The 26,045-nt window shown below is 42.2% G+C and overlaps 2 protein-coding genes across 4 annotated transcripts in view; both read right to left on the bottom strand.

The window, feature by feature from the left end:
* WDR88 (WD repeat domain 88) overlaps nucleotides 1–13,382 on the bottom strand; it is a 47,754-nt gene extending 34,372 nt beyond the window's left edge. Inside the window, exons 1-3 of the mRNA XM_075940110.2 lie at nucleotides 12,377–13,382; nucleotides 7,386–7,496; nucleotides 2,924–3,012 (exon numbers count right to left, since the gene is read on the bottom strand). Coding sequence (XP_075796225.2) covers nucleotides 2,924–3,012; nucleotides 7,386–7,496; nucleotides 12,377–12,484 — 308 coding nt within the window. The 5' untranslated portion in view covers nucleotides 12,485–13,382. The remainder of the gene's footprint in view (nucleotides 1–2,923; nucleotides 3,013–7,385; nucleotides 7,497–12,376) is intronic.
* A 6,313-nt stretch (nucleotides 13,383–19,695) lies between these two features.
* Nucleotides 19,696–26,045, bottom strand: part of GPATCH1 (G-patch domain containing 1) — a 44,223-nt gene continuing 37,873 nt past the window's right edge. The window contains exons 17-20 of one of the 3 annotated variants that reach the window (XM_025180615.3): nucleotides 25,311–25,418; nucleotides 22,562–22,692; nucleotides 21,034–21,182; nucleotides 19,696–19,875 (exon numbers count right to left, since the gene is read on the bottom strand). In XM_025180615.3, the coding sequence (XP_025036400.2) occupies nucleotides 19,845–19,875; nucleotides 21,034–21,182; nucleotides 22,562–22,692; nucleotides 25,311–25,418 (419 nt within the window). In that variant the 3' untranslated portion in view covers nucleotides 19,696–19,844. Of the gene's footprint in view, nucleotides 19,876–21,033; nucleotides 21,183–22,561; nucleotides 22,693–25,310; nucleotides 25,419–26,045 lie in introns of those variants that run through there. The other 2 variants (XM_006114930.5, XM_006114931.5) reach the window with 2 other exon arrangements.

The raw sequence follows: 26,045 nt of genomic DNA, 5'->3' as shown, positions 1-26,045 counted from the left end.
CCAACCCTACTTCAGGGAGAGGTAACAAGTAACTAGACGGTTAGTACAGGTAAGCAGTTATGAGTCTGAGCCCTGGCTCAAGGCGAAGCTACAGGGAAACAGTTTGTATACCCAAGTCCTGGTTCAGAGTGGGGCAAGCAGAGAAGCAGTTTATAAATCTGAGCCTTGGTCCAGTGCGGAGCTGCAGGGAAACAGTTTGCAAATGGGCCTTGAGCAATTGGTGTCTGCTTCACTGCAGACCTGCCCTGAACCAGGGTTTGCTTCAGAGCAGGGCTGCAGTGAAGCAGACACCAATAGCTCAAGGCCCATTTGCAATAGCCCCAGATGGGACCCCTTGCTCAGGCTGGGGTCCGGCAGATGCAGGTGGCTGAACAGGACCAGCTGAGGGAGGGGGACTGCCACCTGAGAGTGGAGTAGCAGGGGGGGGGACAGGCCCACCCACTCCACTGCATCCCAGCCCAGGGCCCTAACAGCAGCAGAGCAGATGGCTGCTGGGTCATCAGGGATCCATACCGCAACACACTGACCTTCTGCTGTTGGGTCAGTGGGGGTCCATACCACAACATGCGGGCCTTCTGCTAAACAGAGGTCAGCTATTACTGGGCTGTTTCCATTTCCCCCCTTGGGTTGTACCTGGGTCCGGAGCAGGTCATCTGGGCACTGTAGTTCGAAGTCCTACAGCCAAGTAAACAAACTCTCCAGGCAGTCCTCCAGCAGTGGGCCTGGCAGCCCAGGCCAGTCATCAGCTTCCCCAGAGTCTAGCTCCTTGCTTGGTTTTGCTGGGGAGGCTTCTGGCTTCCTTGCTCACTGGGGCCTGACTGACTTCTCTGGCAGGCCTTTTATACCCCTGGCCCTGCCTCGTGACTTCCGCCCAGGTGAGTTGCTACGGCCAGGTGCTGCCCACCAATGCTCAGGGAGGGGCTCCTCCCCCTCAGAGTCAGTGGGGGGGGGCACTCCACCCCACTACATGTAGCCATATCCCTAGTGGGCCTCAGCTTATGGGATTTACTCCAGCACCCAGATGTTTCATTCTCTCAAGATACCATCATCTCAAGATTCTCATTTTGTAGAATAAAGATGTCTCACAATAAAAAAAATCTAATAGTGAAAATTACTGAAGATAATGTGTGCAAAAAATATTTAAAAAATATACTATGAGGCCCTTTTTTTTTTCTTCTTCCAAAAAATGAAAGCCTAGGTCTCAGGCAATTATCTGACATGCTAAAAGATTTCTAGCAACATTCCCAGTCAAGTTAAAATCTTCTGAAATTATTCTTAAACCAACAATCTGTCGGAAAGTCTTAGCTACATCTAAATTATGGGCACAGCACCACTGTTAGGCTGTGTCTAGACTACATGCCTCTGTCGTCAGAGGCATGTAGATTAGACACATAGGCAAAGTCAAATGAAGCCGCGATTTAAATGATCGCGGCTTCATTTAAATTTACATGGCTGCCACGCTGAACCGACAAACAGCTAATCAGCTGTTTGTCCGCTCAGCGCGCTAGTCTGGACGCTCTCCTGTCGACATCAAAGCCCTTTGTCGGTAGCCCCGTTATTCCTCGTGGGATGAGGTTTACTTGGGCTGCCGACAAAGGGCTTTGATGTCGGCAGGGGAGCGTCCAGACTAGCGCGCTGAGCGGACAAACAGCTGATCAGCTGTTTGTCGGCTCAGCGCGGCAGCCATGTAAATTTAAATGAAGCCACGATCATTTAAATCGCGGCTTCATTTGACTTTGCCAAAACAACAAATCTACATGGCTCCGTCGACGGAGCCATGTAGTTTAGACGTACCCTTACAGTTAAGTCTAGACACTCCAATGCTGACAGGAGAAGCTGCACCCAGGAGGGCATAGTTATATCAATGGGAGAAACTCTCCTCTTAACATAGCACTGTCTACATGGAGGGTTATCTCGCTATAACTACATCACACAAAAGTATGGATTTTTCGACCCCCCACAAGTGTACATCTACACAGCAGGGCTAACGTTAAATTAAGCTATGCCACTTCCGCTACAACTTCAATTGTGTAGCTTAAGTCAAAATAGCTTAATTTGTGTTTTGACACTATCTACACAGCAGGAATTCGAAGGAAGAACATTCTTCCTTCAACTTCCCTTACTTCTTGTGAAATGAGGGTTACCATGAGTCCAAGTAAGAAGTCCTCCAGCTCAACATTATTTTGAAATGTTATTTCGGAATAACGCTGATGTCTAGACATACCCTGAATGACATGGTTATACTGATATAGGTCTATAGTGTAGACTTGCCCTAAGTTTCTCTCCTTCATTCAGTCAGGGGAGTTTGCTCAGTGAGTCAAAAACAGAAGAATTTTTGGTTTCTGTGGGGATCTCATAATTTTGGAAACTTTTGCACAATTCTCTTCACATTTAGGAACAATTCTATGATGGCTAAACTATGATGTTTGAGCTAATGCCTTTTTTGTGGATTTTAGAGAGAAAACTAATACTGAGTTCAGAATCAGCTAGAAGTGGATTGCAACTTTTACTGTGTGGTATAATGATCATGGTTATTTCTGTAAATGCTAATGCTCTAAATATAATAACAGAATACTGAATTTAGTGTCTAATTTCAAACACATGAGTTTACACTAAAACAATAATTTATATTACTGCATTATAAAAGTAATATTAAATGGTAAAAGATAAGCTAATGAGCATAACAGTTTATTATCTATACTTGTTTAATCACCTTCAACATACCTATCTATGTGTATTTAGAAAAGATTAATTCCTCTCTAACAAAACCATCTGGAAGCATCAAAGCAATACGCAGTTTATTTGTTCTGAATTTTGTTCTGGCATTTTTCATTTGTTGGAAAAATATAACATGTAACACTCAAACAACACTATTTTCTCCTCTCTATTTATATTTAGATATGAAATACAAATGAAAGGTCACCTTTTGTTATCAGGAGTCAAGCTGCACTCAGAAATGGGAGCTAAGTGTTCTTCTTCAAAGACTTGAACAGGAACACTTTTTTCAACATCCTTAAATAAATCCAAAAGAGCTTGATTAATGATTTTGAAATAAAATGCAACATATAAAAGATCTGAAATCAGTGAAGTTGGCCTCACTTGTAACATTTGATCTGAGAATTAGAATGATTACTACCTTTATCCATGAAAAAAATTATCTTTCATGTGTTCCACAAATCAGACATCAATACGTGTCCTGAGACTACCACCGGTCATGCTGATCAATATTGTCTTATTATGTCCTTTTACTCCACTGTCTGTTTAGTATTAGAGATGTGAAAGGTTAACCAGTTAACTATTTTGTCCTCTCTTATTTTTCAGTGCTCCAATAGCAGATGTTAAGGTCATTGTGTCTTTCTAATGCTGACCAAAAACAAAACAAAACAAAAACACCTTGCAATCTTGTTTTGTCTATGAATTAAGAAAAACCTTGCAGTCAAAACTGTCCTTCTAATCCTATTTAGACTAGTAGCTCTTAACCTTTCCAGACTACTGTACCCCTTTCTGAAGTCTGATTTGACCTGCATAGCCCAACTTTCATGTCATTTAAAAATTACTTGATTACAAAATCAGACATACATATACAAAAGTGCCACAGCACACTATTACCAAGAAATTGCTTACTTTCTCATTTTTACTATATAATTATAAAATAAATGAATTGGAATATAAATATTGTACTTACATGTCCGTGTGTAATATATATTAGAGATGTAAAATCCTGATTAGTCAGTTAACTGGTTAAACGTTAGGTTAACTGACTAAGTGGAATCCCGGATGAAGGACCGCTCCAGACTGGCTGGAGTAGTCCCCACCATGTGGGGCCCCTGCTCCCAATCCTGCTCGGGGTGGGCTCTCAGCGCTCAATCCCAACCCCACACACTGGTTAATTATTACCCAGTAAGCATCACAACCAGAGCATCTCCTGCCTGTCACATGCCTGGTCCTACCACAGACAGAGCCGGGCTGGAGCAGACCCTGCCTGCGGCAGTGGGGGCCACTCCAGCCCATCTGCACTGAAACAGTCCCCCTAAATCCCCTCCCTTTAACCCATTAACTGATTAAACTTAATGTTTAACTGGTTAACCAATTAAAAGGGTTTTTACATCCCTAGTATATACAGCAGTATCAATAAGTCATTGTCTATATGATATTTTAGTTGGTAGTGACTTTGTTAGTGTTTTTTATGCAGCCTATTGTAATATTAGGCAAATACTTACATGAGCTGATATACCCACTGGAAGACCTCTGCATACCTTCCAGGGCATACATACTTTTGACTGAGGACAACTGAACTAGATCACGTGTACTATGTGCCTTATTAATGTGTGTTTTCCAGAAGATGTGTGCACTGCCAGTGAAATACTTAGGAACATAACATAAGAACAGCCATAAAAAGTCAGACAAAAGTTTCATCTAGCCCGGCTGCTGCTGGCAGACAGGATACTAATACCAGATTTCCCAGAGGAAGGGAACACAACAGGTAATCATCACGTGATTCCTTTTCTGTCATCCATTTCCAGACAAACAGAGAATAGGGCCACCAATCCTACCCTTCCTGGCTAATAGCCATTGATGGACCTAACCTCCGTGAATCTGTCTAGCTCTTATTTTAACAGGGTTCAAAACCTAGTCTTCACCACATCCTCTGGCAAGGAGTTCCACAGGTTGACTGTGCACTGAGTACAGCAAAACTTCCTTTTGTTTGTTTAAAACGTGCTGCCTATTAATTTCATTTGGTGATTCCTAGTTCTTATATTGTGGGAATATGTAAATAACTTTTCCTTATTCACTTTTCCCACACAAGTCATGATTTTTATAGACCTCTATCATATCCCCCTTAGTCTCCTCTGTTCTAAGCTGAAAACTCCCAGTATTTTTAATCTCTCTCCATATGGGACCCTTTCAAGTCCCTAATAATTTTTGTTGCCCTTTTCTGAACCTTTTCCAATGCCAATATATCTTTTTTGAGATGAGGCAATCACATCTGTACACGGTATTCAAGATGTGGGCATACCATGATTTTATATAGAGGGAATAAGATGTTCCCCGTCTATTCTCTACCCTTTTTAAATTATTCTAACATTCTATTTTCTTTTTTGACTGCTGCTACACGAGTGGATGTTTTCAGAGAACTATCCGCAACGACTCCAAGATCTCTCTTTTGAGTAGTTGTAACAAAATTAGTTCCCATTATATTGTATGTACAGTTCAGATTACTTTTTTCAGTGTGCATTACTTTACATTTATCAACATTTAATTTCATTTGCCACTTTATTGCCCAATCACTTTCTAGTCACAAGAGCAATTCCAAATATTTTCTCAGATACACTTTTGATAACTTCTCTTTCAAAAGAAACAATTCAAACTAGAATTTACAGTTTCACTAGCTCTTTGTGATCAAAACTGGCCTTTTATGAAAGATTATTGGCCCAGTTACTCCTACAGATGAGGAAATCAGAGCTGTCTTGACAAAGTAGAAGTTATCAGGATATATGAACCATTGTCTCTCTTCTGTGTTGCCTATGAATAATCCCTCAATATTGAGGCAGATTCTCTTTGATAGCACTTGAAGCCAGGTCTACACTTGCAGATATAAAATCAATGCAAAATACGTAACTCCAGCTATGTGAATTGTGTAGCTGGAATCAATGTACCTTGCATCAATTTTCTGGGGTGGCCCCACAGTGGGAGGTCCAAGGGAGAAACTTTCATGTTAACTTTCCTTACCCCTCATACCTGCAGATGGAGGAGCCCTAAGCATTTGATTTAGCGGATCTCTACCAGACCCGCTAAAACAAATGCTGCAAGATCAACCTCTAGAGCACCAATCTTCCCTGAAGTGAAGACAAGTCCTTACAAAAAAAAATCTCTCAGCACTAGATAAAAATATTCTCACACGACTGTTCCTGAAATATGCAAGTCACATCAGATAGTGCTAATCTTCCACACGTGAGAAAAAAATATTTGGTACATTATATTCTCTTTTTAATGAAGAGGTTTGTGACTCTCTTCCATCTAGTTTATTTAAGGAAGAGTTCACAATTATCTTATTTTTTTTGTTTTGATTTAAATCTCAACATGAAAGTTTGATATCAGCTTTTCATTAAAAGAAGCTATACTTTGCAAATTCCAGTTCTATGATAGAATGAGGAGTGAGTGTGTAGTTCTGACAATGTGATGGAGTTATCAACATTAAACTGAGAACATCTTAATGAGCCACATAGCTGGATACATTAACTTGCTATGTTGTCTCCTACAAATATTAACTTTAACTCCACCTTTGTAATCATGATTATCTGCCTTGAAACCTGCCTTGAAACCTATCATAAAAGGTAAGGACTCTTCAGTTGTTTCATGGGAAGAGCTAAAAATGGAATGAGTCCTGTCTTTTTGAATACCCCAAAGCTGTTGAACACTGTGGCTACGTCTACACTGGCCCCTTCTCTGGAAGAGGCATGCTAATTTCGAACTTTGGAATAGGGAAATCCGCGGGGGATTTAAATATGCCCCGCGGGATTTAAATAAACATGGCTGCCGCTTTTTTTTCCGGCTTGGGGAAAAGCCGGAAAAGAGCGTCTAGACTGGCGCGATCCTCCGGAATAAAGCCCTTTTCTGGAGGATCTCTTCTTCCTACTTGAAAGTAGGAAGAAGAGATCCTCCAGAAAAGGGCTTTATTCCGGATGATCGAGCCAGTCTAGACGCTCTTTTCCAGCTTCTTCTTGAAAGTAGGAATAAGAGATCCTCCGGAAAAGGGCTTTATTCCAGAGGATCGCGCCAGTCTAGACGCTCTTTTCCGGCTTTTCCCCAAGCCGGAAAAAAAAGTGGCGGCCATGTTTATTTAAATCCCGCGGGGGATATTTAAATCCCCCGCGGATTTTCCTATTCCAAAGTTTGAAATTAGCATGCCTCTTCCGGAGAAGGGGCCAGTGTAGACGTAGCCTGTAAGTGCCTGATCTTGTGATAAGCAAAGCTGTATTCTTCATTTATTCCCAAACTTTAACTAGAAAACTTCTCAGAAAATTTCTTAAGATATAATGGAAAGTAAGCATTTGTATAAGTCCACAGTTATTCAGCAAAGCATTTGAAATGCAAGTCTTACTGAAGTCAATAGAGTCCACCTACATACATAAGTGCTTTGGTGAGTGAGAGACTAGGTTTTTGTAAGTAATTGGGGGGGGGAAAGGTCATTTATCTCCAGGTGCTTACATGAAGTATATTAAAGTATGTAATAGGAGCATTATCACTGTAATTGTGCCTGTGAAATAAAAAGATGTTTAGAAGGTCAATTGATGAGTCACTCAACCTCCATTCTTATAGGACATTGTTTGCTTGGTTTAGAAATTATGGTGTGACTGCTGGATTGTTACAGATTCATGACATACCCAGAGTTTCACTGTTTTGTCATAAGAGCAAGAAAGGATTTTTGTATCTTCAAAACAGAAATGGCAGGAGCTCACAATATCAGTGTGTCCTCTCAAAATTTTGAAGTGGATCTGTAAATGAACAGAACAAAGACTAAATACATTATATCGTACATAATAAATCCTTCTTGTTGTCAAGTTAGCCTTCAAGAGATAGTATGAAAGTAATAACCTGATCAGACTATTTTAGTTCCTGCTGTTTAAAACATTCAGGCATTTCTCTCTTTTATTAGACTTTAGTTGGTTTATCAGATGACAACAAGACTTTAAGCTCCTGTTTGTTCATGATCAGGATCTTGCTCTTCTCTTCCAAGCAAAATTTATATTTGTTTAAAAAAAAATCTATTTTGATTCTTGAATTATGTTGTATGGTGTTTATTTATTGCAATATGACCATTTAATCATTAATATTGTCACTTTTAGAGAATTGCAACACATTTTATACAAAGTATGTCATGTAAGATATCAATGGATAAGTTACAGTCTAACAAATACGATGATCTTGTTTGTATACATGTATCATCCTTGCATCTAAAAGTATGAATATTGACTCAATACCTGTATTTCAAATGTGTTTATTCCAGTAGTAACGTCCTCAAGACAATTTGTATCCAGTCTGAGCAACACATGAGCAACACATGAACTATTCAAGTTGATGGCCTATTAAGGAACACTTCACTCTTAGCATGAGCCACAAAGGCAGCTCATCCCCATCCCATGAGATTTTTTGTGGTCACTTTAGCCAAAATATTGGTAATAGCCACTCCCGTGAGTTATCAAAGCATGCAAGGGCATGTGCCCCATAGGCACAGTAGCTAATCTGCCACTGGTCACATGCCCAATGACCAAATGGGGGGTCCTGGAGTCCTGGGAAGGTGGGAAAAGCCCCTGCACCATAACTTCACTCCCAGGCAGCAAAGCAGGGTAAAGGTGACAGGGCAGTGGTAGGGGAAGCACCTCTTGACTGCAACCCTATTCCCTGGTTATCATCCAGGCACAATAACATAGGTGCCCAACTCTCTGGCAGCAGCACCAGGTGTGGTGGTGAGGCCAAATCCCAGTGCCCCCTGCCGAACCCAGCAGCAGCCTGGGAGTAAAGGAGGGAAACCCCAGCAGTGGGCCCTCCACTGCAGCCCTGAGAATAGAAGAGCTCTCAGACAGAGCTTTTCCAGTCTTGAGGCCACTGTGGAGAGACAGAAGGGGTGAGGTCCCAAGAAGAGGCAGAAAGTGGCGGGGCAGTGGGTTAGGGTCATATGTGGAGAGGGCAGAACAGGGATGAGACCACAGGTGGAAGGGGTGAGGAGGGGCCCCCACTTGCTCTGGGCCCAGGGCCCTGTAAATATTCCTCTGCATGGGACCTTGGACTCCATCTTGCACCTGTAAATTCCCACAAACTAAGAAGTTCCCTCCACATGGGAGAATATATACAAGTCCCTGGAAGCATCTCCATTTTGCTTCTTACCTGCTCTGATCTTTGGAGTATGGACTTACAGTAAAAAGAGCATTCTAACCAATGAACTGAGGATAAAGTCTGTACAAGCCAACAATCTCTAACATTTCTGCTTCAAATATGATAAACTTTGAAATGTGTCAAGTGTATGTATTTGTTTTCCTGGGTTATTTTAACTTTCCCCTCTTTCTTTTCTCTTATATATAAAAACCTTTAAATATTAGATACAAAAGGGCTGTGTCTAGACTGGCATGATTTTGCGCAAATACTTTTAATGGAAAAGTTTTTCAGTTAAAAGTATTTGCGCAAGAGAGCGTCTACACTGGCACGGATGCTTTTGTGAAAAAGCATTCATGCCAGTGTAGACGCTCTCTTACGCAAAAAAGCGCCAATGACCATTTTAGCCATCGGGCTTTCTTGCGCAAGAAATTAACTTGCCTGTCTACACTGGCCATCTTGCGCAAGAATACATGCTCAAGAGGGCTTATCCCTGAGTGGGAGTGTCAAAGTATTTGCGCAAGAACCACTGATTTTGTACAGTACAAAGTCAGTGTTCTTGCGCAAATACTCATGGCCAGTGTAGACAGGCGGCCGCTTTTGCACAAAATCTTGCCAGTCTAGACGCAACCAAGGAGTGCCAATGGTGTGATTATTATGTAAAATCTGAATTAAATTGTGACCTGTGTGGATGATCTCTTGGGATTATAAAAAACCTTTGTTTGATTAAATTGGTCTTAAAGAACCACTCATGATATAGTCTACATCCATGATGTCCAACCAGTTCTGAAGCAGTAGCCACTATAGTGGCTATTGCTACAGAGAACTAACAACATAGTTCAACCAGCCAACTAGCCACACTCAACTGGCCAAATAGCCACTTGTGGCTTAGTGGCTAGTGTGTAGGACACCACGGGTCTAGATAGAGGTTGGGTTGTAAAACAAGGGCTGGAATGCCTAAGAAGACTGCTATTCAGACTTCTTGTTAACCAGGGACCTGAGATAATTTATTTATGTTACTAGGTTGGTGTATCTTATGGAAGTATAACCACCAGTTAGGTTTCTATCACTAGTTAGGGTGAGACTACTCTGTTTCTCAGCGGTTTGTCTTGGACCTGAAATCCTCAGCTTGATTAGCCCACCGAGGCATAGTGACATGTTGCCTGAAAGACTTCACTGTATCTGTTTACTCCTTAGCTTATTATCCTCAAAAACTTTAATGTCCTAGACCAGCAATGGGCAACCCACGGTAGTAAGTGGGCTGCATGAGTAGTCCTTCTTCATCTCAGTGTTGGGATGTAAGCAAGTAGTCAGCTATTCGACAACCCAATAAGCATAAGCTCTGTATGAGAGGCTTAAAATCTGGCTACTCCCAGCACAGTCTCCATGGTGCTGCCTGCCCCTTTGCTCCCAGCTGCCTCTGTCAGAGACAACGCGGTAGATAAGGGAGGCTGCTCCAGCAGTAGCCCCTGTCTGCGGGAGACCCAGAAGGGAGCTGGGCCCCGCCTTGGACAGCAGCTGCCAAGCAGCCCATTTGTTGTAACCAGGGCTGGCTGCAAGCAGGGGGCTGCGAGAGCAGCCTTTGCCCGCGGCCGGCCCAGGCCATCATGAAGATGGGCTGCTGGACCCGGCCCAGCTGGGATCGAGCAGTCCTGGCTTGCGCTGGTCCGGGACCACTGTGCCTCTGCTTTTTAAGGTGGCTCTTAGTACATTTAAAATGCAGAGCCGCAGCGGTCCAGCACTAGCACAAGCTGGGACTTCTCAGTCCAGGTTCAAGCCAGCTCCAGGAGCTACCCCCACTATGGCTCTGCAGAGGAGCCCCCTTATCGACTAATTATGCAATCGATACAAATTGTGTTGACTACATGATTAGCCAAACAACCGCTCTTTAACATCCTTATTTCAGAGGGTGGCAAGATTGTCATATCCAAGATGGTTTCCTGGAATAGTGTAGTTTTGTTATTTGTGTTTGCATATCTAGAATTTGAGGAGTATGCCAACTGAACCATAGCACTTTGATCAGATGCAGAGGGAGCACACAGCTTCCACAGTCAACATTTTGCAATCAGTATGCACCTCACTTCACATGCCCTTACTTAACATGCATGTTATTTTAGTAATACCGGTAGGAAAAAACCTACATGGGTGAAAACCAGCAGAATGTGGCAACCCTGTATGTGGGCAACAGTAAATAAAATGTCTTGCGAGCCACAAATAGAAACCTGATGGGCCATATGTGGTCCATGGCCATAGGATACTCTCCACAACCTTCATGCCTTTCATCCTGTGCCACCACAAACTAACATGAGCAGTTTTCATTTTTTGTGCGACTTTTTTGTAGGTATACATTAGTGTGGTGGCTGCTGCTGTTCAGTACAGTATTTTAAGGTTTGGAACCTGCCTTGATCTTACTTTACTTTCTTTTCCTGGATAGGCTGATACAAGTTCTCCACTGGTCTTCACAGACAGCTATAGGGTATGTTACTAATAACATTTTCAGCATAGCATATTAATTATAATGAAACCATCATGCAATATGCATGTGGACTATTAGCACAATTTAGCACAGGGCACAGTTTTTTTTACAAAGTGCATTATGTTTGGGGTGGGGAGATGAACCAAGTTTTGCAATACAAATATACATCACTGTGATTCAGGGGAAGTAAAGGAGCACATAGGCACTGGGGAGAAGTCAGCATGCTGATAGCAAAGAGGCCTTAGATGGGTGATAACTTTCCACAGGCAGGGAAAGCTACCCAACTAGCACTCTGGTCCTACAAAACAAGGTGGTCTTCAGCTCATCCCAGCAGTGCTCCTACTGATTCCCCCAACTCTCTAGGTACTGAAATGACCTCTCCATTCACACACATCTCCACTGAAACCAGCATCCCCAGGCTCTCACATATCTCTGCCACAGACACTGACACCTCCCCCATCCCATCTTACCCTCCCTGGCCCATAGGCACTAGACACAGACACACACCCTGCTCTTATCCATGCTCCCACATAGAGACTCCCCCCCAGTTCTCAGTCACCCCTTCAGCACACAATAAGGCTTCCGCACCCCTGGCACTGAGACTCTCCACCCCTCCCCCAGGCACTGACACACACACACACACACACACACTCACTCTGCTCTTCTACCTGCTCCCAGGCACTGACACACCCGCCCGGGGCTCCCCACCCCTCTTAGTCACCCCTTCCCCAGGCACTGAGACATGCCCCCTCCCTCCCGACTCCCCACCTCTGCCCCAAGCCCCTGAGACACACACACGCCGCTCCCATGTACTGAGACTCCCCCCCCCCCCCCGGGCTCTAAACCTCCCCTTCTCTCTGAGTGAGACCCCCCCCCCGGCACTGAGACACGCCCCCTCCCTCCCGGCTCGCACCCATTGAGACTCCCTGCCCCCGGTCTCTCAGCCAGGGCACCACGTACCCGCCGCTCCTCTCCCTCCCCCCCCCCCCCCCCAGTCCACGGGCAGCCGCCGTCCGCCTCCGCCCCCACCTGCGCCAGCCTGTCCGGGTCGCCCAAGCGGTTCTCCTGCGGGGCGGGCCTGGGCGGCGGAGGCTCCTCCAAGGCCAGCGGATCCCCCCGGCCGCTCGCCCCCGCCATGTCCCCGGCTCTGAGGTACCCGCCGCTCACGGGAGCCCCTAGCGCTCGCGCTGCAGCCGGCGCGGGGCAGCTCTGACTGGCGCCTGCCGGGGAACGGGCTCGCGGGCCAGGTAGGCTGCGGTCGAGAAGTGGGGGGCGCCAAGCTCTAAAGACCCTCCACCCGCCCACGCACCTGGGGTTTGCTGCCCGTAGCCCTGGCTTGGAGACGCTCGCCTACCAATTCAAGCTGTGTGCGGCTGGACGCGGGCTAACTCCAAGCAGCGGGCTTGATGGCTGCAAGCACGAACAGGTGCTTTCCTCGTGAATACTTTCTAAAGAAATGGAGTTTCTGCAACCTAAGACTACACTATGTATCCCCACAGGACGCCCTTGCCTTATCTCGTAACTCCTTTCATCCTCACTTAGGTGCTGTTACCTTTTTACAATATACAAATGACAAATGTGTGGCCACCAAAGATACAGGTCTGGACTTACACAAGAAACTAGAGCTAGTTTAGGAGTCATGTATTTACCAATGACACAGGAAGGGTATGAGCAGAGCCATACCATTTTTAGGACAACTTGGGGTGGCTTCCTGGGTCTCACACTTTAGAGGGGCTCCATAGCAGCCACCTCAACTGGCCTATAGGCAGGACCCAGGAGATTACTGGAGGCCTGGAACAAGGCAGCAGCAGGGATAGCTCCTGGCCCCTGTACTCACTACAGCAGTGGAAGCCAGAGCAGCCCAGCAGCATGCTGGCTCCACCCTCTGCCTGCCTGCTGTGCTTGTCTTCTCTGCAACAGCTGGAAACAGAGTGACCTGACTTCAGGGTACTCTGCTTCCTGGAGCTGCAGAGAAGCAGAGTGCAGCTGGCTGGGATGGAGTACACTAGGCTCCTTGGCCACCATGGTGGGGGGGGGGGGGAGTCCTGCTGTCACCCTACCCAGTCCTCTCCCCAATCCCCATTCCCCTGCTGTAATCCTGTTTTATGTTGCTCAGGGGTGGGGAGAAAGGGGCAGGGCATAGAGAAGGAGTGGAGTGGGGGCAAGGAGGAGGAAGTTGCCCTATGCCCCCCTACGGATGGTCCTAGATATGAGAGATCTGAGAGGCCAAATTTAAGCAGCTAGGAAAGAGACTGAAGTCCAGGATCTCCACAGTAGCATTTTCAAAGATGTTTCCAATCCCACGCATGGGGCCAGTTAGACAGGCAAAACTGCAGGGTCTCAGTGCATGGATGAGACAATGGTGTAGACAAGAGGAGTTTAGCTTTATTAGGAACTGGGGAAATTTCTGAGAAAGGGGGGAGCCTAAACAGGAAGGATGGGCTCTACCTAAACCCAAATGGAACTGATTGTTAGCACTTAAATTTTAAAAGGTCATAAAGCAGTTTTTAAACTAAGTGGTGGGGAAAAGCCAACAGGTGCAAAAGAGCAAGTGGTTTGGACCAACACATCCAGAAGGGGCAGATGTACTAAAGGAGATTCTCTATTTTCTAGTGAGGAGGAGAGGATGCAAAATAATACAAGAAGGATCTGATTTAAGGATGTTAAGAGGCAGGTAACTGACTAATCCTGTAGTCAATAAAACTGGTATTGATTACACAATTAGTAGATAAGGGAAGATGCTCTGTCCCAGCTCACGCTGGTCCAGGACTTACCCCTGTTGTGTCTTTGCAATTTAAATGTAGAAGAAGTGGGGTTGCCTGCACACCTGGTTCCTACTACATTTAAACTGCAAAGACACAACAGGATAGGTCCTGGACCAGCACGAGCTTGGACCAGAGAGGCTCTGCATTTTAAATGTAGTAAGGTGGAATGCGGATAATCAACAGGGCATAATAATACCAGAGTACAAAATATACAGGAAGGACAGAAGAGGTCATGTTGGAGCAGCAGCACTGTATGTGAAACTAAGTATAGAACCAAATGAGGTAAAAATCTTAAATAACCCGAACTGTATCACAGAATTTCTATGGGTGGAAATTCCATAGGTTAGGGATATATTATCAACCACCTGACCAGGATGGCGATAGTAACTGAAATGCTCAGGGAGATTAAAGAGACTATAAAAATAAAAAAAACTCAATAATAATGGGAGATTTCAACTATTTTGACTGGCTACATGTCACCCCAGAAGAAAATGCAGAGATAAAATTTCTTGACACCCTAAATGACAACTTCTTGGAACAGCTGGTCCTAAAACCCACACGAGAAGAGTCAATTCTTGATTTATCTTAAGTGGAGCACAGGATCTGATCTAAGAAATGAATGTAGCTGGACCACTTGGTAATAATGAGCACAATGTAAATAAATGTAACATCCATATGGCAGGAAAAATACCACAGGAGTCCAACACTGTAGCACTTAATTTCAGAAAGGGTAACTGCACAAAAGGGGGAGGTTAAACAGAAATTTAAAAAAAATACAGCGACAAAATTGAAATCCCTGCAAATTGCAGGGAAACCTTTTAAAGACACAATAATAGAGTCTGAACTTAAATGTATACCTCAAATTAAAAAACACAGTATGAGAACCTGTAAAATGCAATCATGACTGTTTAGTAAAAGAAGCAGTGAAAGGCAAAAAGAGGTATCATTTAGAAACTGGAAAATAGGAAGGCAAATTAAATATAAAAATATATTTAGGAAGGCCAAAAAAGAATTTGCGGAGCAGCTTGCCAAAGACTCAAAAAGTAATAGCAAAAAAATAATAATAATAATAATTCAGAAGCAACAACCAGTGGGGCCACTGGACAATCAGGCCATTGTGAAGGAACTAAATTAATTCTTTGCATTAGTCTTTACAGTTGAGGATCTGATGGAGATTCCCAAACCTGAGCCATTCTTTTTAAGGTGACAAATCTGAGAAACTGTCCCAAGATTGAGGTCTGATTAGAGGAAATTTTAGAACTGATATATTAAACAGTAATTAGTCACTAGGACCAGACGATATTCAGCCAAGTTCTGAAGGAATATAAATGTGAAAATTACAAAACTACTAACGATAGTCTGTGACTTAATCTGCTTCTGTACCAAATGACTAGAAGAAAGCAAATAAGATAGCCAATTTTTAAAAAGAGCTTCAAAGGTGATCCCAGCAATTACAAGCTGCTAAACCTGACTTCAGTACCAGATAAACTAGTTAAAATTATAGCAAAGAACAATATTGTCAGACACATAGATTAACATAATTTTTTGGGGAAAAGTTCTGGTTTTCATAAAGGGAAAACATGCCGCACCAATCTACTAGAATTCTTTCATTGGGTCACCAAGCTTGTGGACAAGTAGATATAGTGTACTTAGATTATCAGAAAGACTTTGACTAGGTCCCTCACCAAAGTGTCTTAAGCAAAATAAGTAGCTATAGGATAAGAGGGAAGGTCCTCTCATGAACTGGTAACTGGAGAAAAGATAGGGGGGAAAGGATAGGTATAAATGGTCAGTTTTCAGAATGGAAAGATCTGTTCTGGGACCCAGTCCTATTCAACAATCATAAATGTTCTGGAAAAAGATGTATATAGAGAGGTGGCAAAATATGCAGATGCTACAAAGCTACTCAAAATAGTTAATACCCAGGCAGACTGCAAAGAGCTACACAGTGATCTCTCAAAACTGGATGACTGAGCAACAAAATGACAGATGAAATTTCATATTGATAAATACAAAGTAATGCACATTGGAAAACAATCCCAAATATACATATAAAATGAAGAGGTCTACATTAGCTGTTACCATTCAAGAAAAAGATCTTGTAGTCATTGTCGATAGTTCTCTGAAAACATCCACTCGATGTGCAGTGGCAGTCAAAAAAGGGAACAGAATGTTGGGAATCATTAAGAAAGGACAGATAATAAAATGGAAAATAGAATATTGCCTCAATATAAATCCGTGGTATGCCCACAGCTTCAATACTATGTGCAGATGCAAGCACCCCATCTCACAAAAAAGATATACTGGAATTGGAAAATGTTCAGAAAAGGGTAACAAAAATGATTAGGTGTATGGAATGCATTCTGTATGAGGAGAGATTAATAAGAATAGGACTTTTCATCTTGGAAAAGAGACTACTAAAGGAATATGACTGAAGTGTATACAATCATGGACTGGTGTAGACAAAGTAGATTAGGAAGTGCTATTTACACCTTCTCATAAAATACAAGAATTTTATTTTGGAGTCACCAAATAAAATGAACAGGCAGCAGGTATTGAACAAATAAAAGGAAGTATTTCTTCATACAACACACAGTCCACTTGTGGAATTCCTTGCCACGGTACATTGTGAAGACCAAGAGTGTAACAGGATTTTTAAAAAAAGCTAGATAAATTTATGGAGGATAGGTCCATCAATGGCTATTAGCCAGGATGGGTAGGAATGATATTCCTAGCCTCCGTTTGTCAGAAACTGTGGATGGGTGACAGCGGAGGGATTACTTGATAAGTACTGTTCTGTTCATTTTCTCTGGGCCCAGAGTTGTTGACTCAAGTCCCATGACTTGAACTTAAGTCCGACTTAAGTCACCTAGGTGACTCGACTTGAGACTCGACTTCATTGTTTGTGACTTGAGACTCGCTAATTTTGTTAAATCGACTTGGCGAAAAAATTGTCTGAAAATGCCGATATTGATGGCTTGTACAAAAGTGACTTGACATTTTTTAAATTAAGACTGGAGATTCGATTTAGGACTTGACTCGAATGTGACGTTAGGGACTCGAGACTTGACAATGACAACTTGAAGTCAGCACTGTCTGTGGCACTAGCCACTGTCAGAAGACAGGATACTGGGCTACATGGACCTGTGATCTGACCCTGTTCTTATGTCATGGGAAAAAAAGATATAACAAGGATTTTAAAATTAATGCAGTGTTGAAAACATGTACTTCTAAAGAAACAAGCTGGGTATATAATGTTTTTATGAAACTAAATGTGCACTGTTAATTTGAAAACTAATTAATTTTCAAAACATTTTAAAAGATACAAAAACGACACTTGTCCTAAATCTTCCTGTCAATTTTGTAGGATGGTAATCAGATTTTCCTATCTTTTTAAAGTATCTTTCTCCTCTATTGGTGTATGAAGAGACCCACATGGACAAAAGTGGAAACTCACTACAGGCAGTCCCCGACTTACGCGGATCCGACTTATGTCGGATCTGCACTTACGAACGGGGCTTTTCTCGCCCCGGAGCTTGCGGGCGGCGGGACCGCCCAGAGCGCAGCGGTCCCGCCACTGCGTCCTCTGGGGTGAGAAAAGCTGCCCCGGGTCTCCCTGGTGTTCTGGGGGGGGACTCCCCAGCACAGTAGGGAGACAGGTGCAAAGCCGCAGAGGCGGGGGACCCCGCCGCCCGTGCAGCTTTGCTCCGGGGCAAAGGAGCAAAGCTGCATGGGCGGCGGGGTCCCGCCGCCTGTGCGGCTTTGCTCGGGTCTCCCTGCTGTGCTGGGGGGGAGGGGGCGCAGCTAGTTCGCCTCCTCCCCCCCAGCAGACCAGGCTTTTGTTGCGGGACGCCTAGGGTAGAGCAGCTGGGGTGCTCCCAGGTTGGTCCTGCGGGGACCTACCCGGCAGCGCCCCAGCTGTTCTGTCCCAGGAGTCCAGATTCAGCTGCTGTTGAAACTGATCAGCGGCTGATTCCAGGAAGCCGGGGGCAGAGCAACTCTGCCTAGGGCTTCCTGTAGTCAGCAGCTGATCAGTTTCAGCAGGGGCTGAATCTGGAGCCAGTTCCGACTTACATACAAATTCAACTTAAGAACAAACCTCTAGTCCCTATCTTGTACGTAACCCGGGGACTGCCTGTATATAAAAAAAAATAATGATTATACAAAGTGCTATCAAATGCACAGGCAAAACATTTTTAAGTTTAGTATAATTTGACAGGATTAAAGAAAAATATAAACAAATAATGTGTCATATTAGCAAATTTAAAAAGAAGCAATGGCTTTTTAACTTTGACTTGATTTTTTTAAATAATTGGTAAAAAGTAAATCTTTGTTCTAAATGGAAAGGATTGAGAAATGGAGTTTGATTTAACAGGAGCCTTTTTGCCTTCTGAAAGAACCAGAACTTGAGGCACTAATGTTCATAATAATACTGTACTACTAGTAGTCTACCAAAATATGTTTATTATAATTAAGAGAGTTTTCTGCTGCTTTTTAGTTAATCTTATTCAGCTCCTTCATTTTCTCCTTCTTGTAATCCTGACAGCATTTCAAATCCATATTTGTTACTAACTCTCTCCCCTATGCCATGTTGCTGTAAATCTAATGAACTGTCAATGTCAAAAATTTACTGCTTTTTTAAAGTAGCCCAAACAAGAGTATCATTTACAACCTTGAGCTTGTTTGATGTTTTTGTTAGCAATTGCAAATGGATAACATTTTTTGAGTCTCATAATAAATCATGATGAGCTGTTTTAACAACTTGTTCCATTCAAGGAGTTCAGACAGTGCACATCAAACAACCCTGTAAATGTAATAGGACTTTATAGACTAATATGTACTTTTTAAATGAAATTTCAGCCTCCTTTTAAGTGTATTATATAGCACAGATCTGTACCCAGCAAGCAAGAACATCTGAAGAATCTTTGGGTTTTTCAACATAACATTTGTGTTAATTTTAAACATGAATGTAGAATAATGCTGATAATGAATGATGGAATTTATGTAAGTAGTGCTCAAGATAATCCAGTACTGTAATGCTATTTTAGCTTGCATCAAACAGTTTAAATTATTGAAAAAGCTATATGATGGTGATGGGTAATAGAATTTGTCTTAGGTAATTTTGTCTAAGACAAAAAGTCTGGAAAGCAAATTATCACATTTAGAAATACACAGAAATTCTACATTCCGGACATCTATATAAGAGAGACATGGAATGACTTGTCTTTGTGTAAATTATGCCTTTTTAACTTCCTGGCTTCACTTCCTTCAGAACGGACTTACATTCTTGTTTATGTTTTAAGAACTTTCACACAATGATTTAACAGACCAGAAATACCAAATTTGTAATATATAGTTTATTAAAATATCTGAAGTCAGCCAAGGAGTCACTATTTTGAGTCAACCTTTAAGTAAAACATAGGGGTGAAATGGAGAAATCCTACTTTCATTCATGTGTCCTTGCTACCTATAGCCCTCACATTAAATAAATTTAGCACCTAAGCTATTACTGTTTTTTTATTGCTAGCATGCATTATCAAAAGTATCTTTCCAACATCCCATAATTCATAAGGTTCAAAATGATAAAACATCACAAATGTATAAATTTATTATTTCAAATATATGTTCAGCATAAATACAACATTTACAGTGCAATTTATACATTACTGATCTTCCATCATGGAGGAAATCAAAGTTTCAGATCAAAAGTCATATAGCATTGAAGAAACAAGTTACTGCTTTCTTGCAGGAAGGCATTTCAGCCTGGAATAAAAGGCCATATTTAATAGATATACACAACAGCAACAGGTATATTTAATCACTTTAACAAGAATTAATAAGTTTCTCAAACTTCAATCTGAATTCAATCATTTATTTTTGCTCTTTTAGTAAATCAGGATTGGCAAATCGAAGACCCTCTTCTTTGTTCATATTGGAGGGTCTTCGATTTGCCAATCCTGATTTACTAAAAGAGCAAAAATAAATTGCTCTTTTAAGCAATTAAAAGTAAATTAGTCCACTGGAATGCTGAATTAGACCCAGCAGGTTACTGACTTACAGGAACCTTGTATTCAAGCACAGAATGCTGTTAACCTTCAGTAAATTGCCAATTCTCAAGAACAGATCCAGCAAGCAGGGAAAGGTGTGATACTGATAGGCCCAGACTGTGAACCAAAATAAGCCTAACACCTTGCACCTACTGAAGCTGGGTCATTCAGTTGTGAAGGCTTTTAGCCAGACAATTTATTTTGTATTCTAAAAATCCATTAGGGATGCCAGTGGTTAACTGGTTAACCTGTGGCCCAATGGGGCTAGAAGCCCCCAGCCTACCACGGGCAGAAAACTGCTCCAGCCCAGCTGGCCCAGTCCCCCCTGCTCAGCTGGAGCAACCCACCATGCCCCGTTTAAAAACAGTTGTTAACAGATTAAACAACCTTTAACCAGTTAACTGATTCACCAGGATTTTACTTCCCTAAAATCTATCAGTCAATACCAATAGTTACCAGGGGAGGGTTACATTTTTGTTAAACTTGACTAAATATTCTGAAAAGATATAGCAGCAACACTTCTCATCATTTGTATTTGTCTTATCTACGCAATATTTATTTCCATTTATAGCAATTTACAATGACACTAAGATCTCTTCCAAATTAACTTTCCTTATCTAGTGCTGTAGAATTAGCTGCTTAATGCTCTCTTTCCTGTAGCACTTTATCTTAACACTAGTCCTCAAATGGCACATCTAGATCCAAAAGCCTAAAATAAGTTATCTTTTCAGACTTGATTAACAAAAAGCTATCTATATTCTAGACACAAACATATTGTACTGACTTAAGTGGGACTACACCAATTTACACTAGTGAGACTATGGCCCATTACTGCTGCCAGATTTATAAAGATCTCAGTAAATTATCTGTTTACCTTTGTAGAAATTCCTGGGGTGACAAATTTGTGATCTTCTCCACATCACTAAGGCTGTCACTACTATCAGCAGTATCTGAGCTACTGCTTTTCTCTGATTTTTTATTCTTGTGTTTGCCTTTGTGCCTGTGCTTCTTATGTTTCTTTTTCTGTTAAAAAAAGAAATAGTTGAGTCTGCTAGTCATGTATTTTTTAAGTCAGTCAAATTAAAACCAAAGGTCACTAAAAAAGAATAACTGGGATCACAGGAAACAGTTTATATACAGGTTAAATTCCAAAGTTAACTGGAGCAGAGCAATAACAATAGTACTTACACATTTTCAGTTGTGTAAACTTTAAATAATAGAAGCCAATGTCTCTAAGTAAGGATGTTAAGAAGCGGGTAACTGATTAATCGTATAGTCGATACAAGTTGTATCAAGTACACGATTAGTAAATAAGAGCCGGTGGAGTCCAAGAGCTACCTCTGCTGCAGCTCTGCAGTTTAAATGTAGTATGAGCAGGGCACACAGGCAGCTCAGCTCCTACTACATTTAACTTGAAGACCCGAAGCAGGGGTAAATTGTTGTGAGCCAGGCATGAGCAGTCCTAGCTCACATGGAGTTCTGGACCACTGTACCTCTTGCCTTTTAAATGTAGTAAGAGCTCGATGGCTCTTACTACATTTAAAAGGCAGACCAGCAGCAGGGGTAAGCTGTCTCTCCCCAAGCACTGGCTCCTGCTTCTCCAGCTTGCTGCCTCTGATATAGAGGCGGGGGGAGGTGTGAGTAGTCAAGCAGTGAGTCACTTATAAACCTAGTCTCTAGAAAGCAAGGACCAAATAAATTACATTAACATATTTAGAAGCTTTATCATCATAATGTATCTTGTTTTTTTACAGCATTATGCAGTATCTAAGCAAATTATGCATATGGTCCATAGGCACATAAAGAACAAGCAACACCCTGTTTAGAACTGAAGATATGTTAGCTTAACTAGAACTGCTAAGGGAGAGTGTTCAAGCAGCCCAACTTGATTTCTGTTTTCCATAATCTAGCACAGTGTTTCTCAACCAGTGGTATGAGTACCCTTAGGGGTACTCGAGAGAAGTCTGGGAGGTATGTCAACACAACTGAAATTTGGAGAAAACTGAATTTTTGTTTTAAGTTTTACAGCGCTTTATTATTTTTGTATTTTTTACACTAAAAAATGTCATCGCCCACCCATCTATGATTAAGCTGTTTAAACAAAAGTGTTGCAATGGTAGAAAAAAATTGTGTGTGTATGAAAACTGCAGGTACTGGGGGCACTTATAATTTTTTTTTAAAAAAAAAAGGTTGAGAAACACTGATCTAGCATATATCCTGGCAGTTTTCACTTGACTTAGGAAATCAGTCGAAAGAAAGAAAGAAAGAAAGAAAGAAAGAAAGAAAGAAAGAAAGAAAGAAAGAAAGAAAGAAAGAAAGAAAGAAAGAAAGAAAGAAAGAAAGAAAGAAAGAAAGAAAGAAAGAAAGAAAGAAAGAAAGAAAGAAAGAACCAATTTATTTACCCTAACCTTTTCCTTTTTATGTTTGTGCTCTCTCTTAGCCTTGTATTTTTCTTTGTTCTTTTTATGTTTCTCTTTCTTATTGACTTCAGGAGAACTTGACAGAAGTACTGACTCAGGCTTCTGAGTAGTCTCTAAAGTAAAAAATCAAATATAGAGAAATAAAAACAAATAAAAACCAAGACAAACATTAATATTCAACTATGCACAATTTTAATTCCCTAATATATGGGTTGAGATTTTCAGAGTTACATAAGAGATTTGGGACTCCCAATTCCAAATATTTTAACTTCTCGATAGACATACCTTTGCAATCAGATATTGGTGAAGAAAAAAAAATTCAGCCTTAGCCCCTGTTTTGCATCAGAATCTGTTAAACATTGACATTTGAGTCTATGTAAAGCCCCCGTGAAATCAGTGGGCATCTGCACAGGCAAATAAGTCTGGGCTAGTGGATCCTAATGTACACAGGTATATATGAGGCTGGAGAGAAGAATGAAGGACCCCAGTGTTTTTAGTTTGCAAAGGGACCTGAATATAAATTGAAGTTATATTCTAAATATTCGTCATATCTTTAACCTGCGTGCAAGTTCCCAGAGATGAACAATGCCACGTTATTCACTTTAAATCTGTTGAACATGGTTAAACAAACAGGATTAAAACAACAGCAAAAAAATCCTGTCTATTCAACATTTACCAGGTAATGGCAACAGTATATATCCTCCTACTTAAAAGATCTAAAAGGTCTGATTCTGGGTACAGAAAAAAATAACTACACATTCATTTCAACATGAGCACAAACTGATAGCCAAATTTTTAAAAAAATGTATGTGTATGGGGGTGTAATGTGTATATAAACAGATATCTACTTGTTGACCTATAACATCTCTACTTGCATAGGGACAGCTGCACATTCACTTTCACTGGAATATCTATGTCTGTATGGTACAGGTTACATTTCTAAAATCCGGGACCCTCTGGTCCGGCAACATCCATGGTCCGTAAGGACCACAGATATTGCTGGACCAAAGAGCCCTAGCTGGCCAGATTAAGGGGCTGGGCTGGTGGTGGGAAGCGCACTTCAGCTAGTAGCAGGGCCATCATGTGGGGAGCACAACCCGCACTGGGGCTGGCGGCAGGGAGCACCGCCCCTATGGCAGCAGGGCCAGCACAGCAGGGAACGCAGCCCCCCACAGCTGGAGGCAGAGGGGCCAATGGGGGTTGGCAGCACAGACTAGGCTGAGCTAGCACAGCAGGGAGCGCAGTCCTGCATGAGTCAGCCAGAGGCAATGGGGTCAGCGCCCGGAAGTGCAACCCGGACTGGAGCCGAGAGCACAGCCCAGGTCAGTGGTGAGAACACAGCCTCAGCTAGAGTCAGTGCGCTAGGGAGTTTAGCCCCACCCCGGGTGGCAAGCACAGCCTAGCAGTGCTGAGGACAGCAGGCCTGTGGTGTGGAGAAGGGCCAATAGCCAGAAGGGGAGCTTTTACCTCCCTTGGTCTGGAAAACTCTGTTTGGGACTGCTCAGGTCTCAAGGGTGCCAGACCAGGGAAGTCCCACCTTGTACCTAATTGCAAATCAAATTGCAGTCAATATATTTCCCTCTGAAAATCAAACAGTTAAAAAAAATTAGCCTCATCTACATTACTGTAGTCGTAGACAAGGACCTAGTTGTGCTAGGTACTGTACAAACAGAACAAATGATGGTCCCTACCCCGAGGGACTTAAAAATCTAAACAAAAAGTAGAGCTTTACAGATATATTATGGATCTGCATGCACAAGAATCAACTTATAGCTGACCTGTGAGTCACAGTGTATCTGCAGCAACATGCTAAAGTGTCTCTCAGGAGGAGCATTGGTGAGACAGTGTGTATGTGAGCAAGCAACTGTCTACAGCTCATAGCCTATGAGGATCTGGAAGGCAGAGAAGCAGCTGCTTCTTATCTATCACCTCCCCCTCAGCCTCATAAAGAGAAAGGGGAGGAGATGATAGGTCAAAACAGGATGCAAAATTCCCTTTACTCGTATCCACCTAGTTTAAGCAGCCAAGCTATTTAGGAATTATCTCCCAACTTCATTATTGCTGTACAGGCTAGTAGGAAAGGGAGGCCACTGCTTCTGCAAAATAAGTAAGGGGGAGTGAGCAGGAGGGGAGATACAGGGTGTGGAAGACAGAAAAGCAACCTTAAAGGCTATCAGCTACTGACAGCTGCTTCTTCACCTTTCAGATCTTCTATTTAGAGTCCTGTGTGGATACAAAAATTTACATCCACATCCAGGGATGCTAGAAAAATGTGTATAGTGGGGGCGCTGAAAGACATTGAACCAAACTGTAAACGGATATATATATATATATATATATATATATATATATATATATATATATATGAAACCACTTTAAGGCAGAGGTGTGTGGCAGCACACCTAGTTTCAGCACCTATGTCGGTGATTCATGATCCATAAAAAAAGGTCTGCAGATATCTGCATCTGCTGGGCTCTAAATATAAAAGACAAAAGACAACAGATGACAGCAGAGAGGTTGGAGACTACCAGGAAATAAGACAGTATGGGTTAGCATGATAGACAGTGGTCTCAGTATACTGGGTTTGGTGACTTGACAAGTCAGGGGTCTAAGAAGGGGATTTGAAGGTGGATAATGAGGTAACTTTGAAGATGTTTATGGGGAACATAAATAAATAAAAGCATCTTATACTTGTTTTCAGTGTACAAAATGTAAAGTCTTCAATACTTACTAGAAAAGAAAACTGGAGGCAACTTCGGTCCAAATTCCTCTCCCTTATTCAGCTCCTCCTTCAAAAGAGGTGGCACAAAGTCAGGCTCATTTGTAACAGCCATATTTTCTAGAAAAACAACATATAGGTTTTAACATAAAAGAGAAAAGAACTCTCCCTACCCAAGACATCTGAGAAAACATGCCATAAAAATAAAATATTGAAGATAAGTTAATGAATCTTGCATGCTTGTTTAGATTTTGCAGTTCAGATTTTCAAAGAAGCAGAAGGTGCTTCTAACCATTATTTCTGATTACTGGGATCCTCAGAAGCCTCCGATAATGACACACATTCTTTAAAAAAGGACTTGCATTAATTACATCATTATATAATTTCTTAACCTTTTTTTGTACACAACCCCTTAACTTTTTAAAATCTTTATCAACAAAGAAGAGTTGATGCTTTTCCTTTTGCACCTTCCTGTGCATTTCAAAGATTGGTTGCATTGGTTAGGACAGGGCTACTTAACATGCGGCCTGCGGCCCATTTGTTTGCGGAATGTGAGGCAGTTTCGTATTACGCAAGGCTAATCACGTGGCCCACGGGAGGGATCCTTTGAACATGGCCTCCACTGGGAACACACTCCACAACAATGAGATGTCTCCCAGATGGGGTAAGCACTGAAAGCGTCCAGGCTGGCTGAAACAGACAGGTATAGGGGTTTCTGCGTTTCTAGCACCATGTGAGGAGGTGCTG

Source organism: Pelodiscus sinensis, chromosome 12, assembly GCF_052426305.1.
Source record: "Pelodiscus sinensis isolate ZL-2025 chromosome 12, ASM5242630v1, whole genome shotgun sequence".
Classification (NCBI taxonomy): Eukaryota; Metazoa; Chordata; order Testudines; family Trionychidae; genus Pelodiscus; species Pelodiscus sinensis.
Note: the sequence above shows the minus strand (reverse complement) of the source record. Positions and strands in the feature narration are given on the sequence as shown.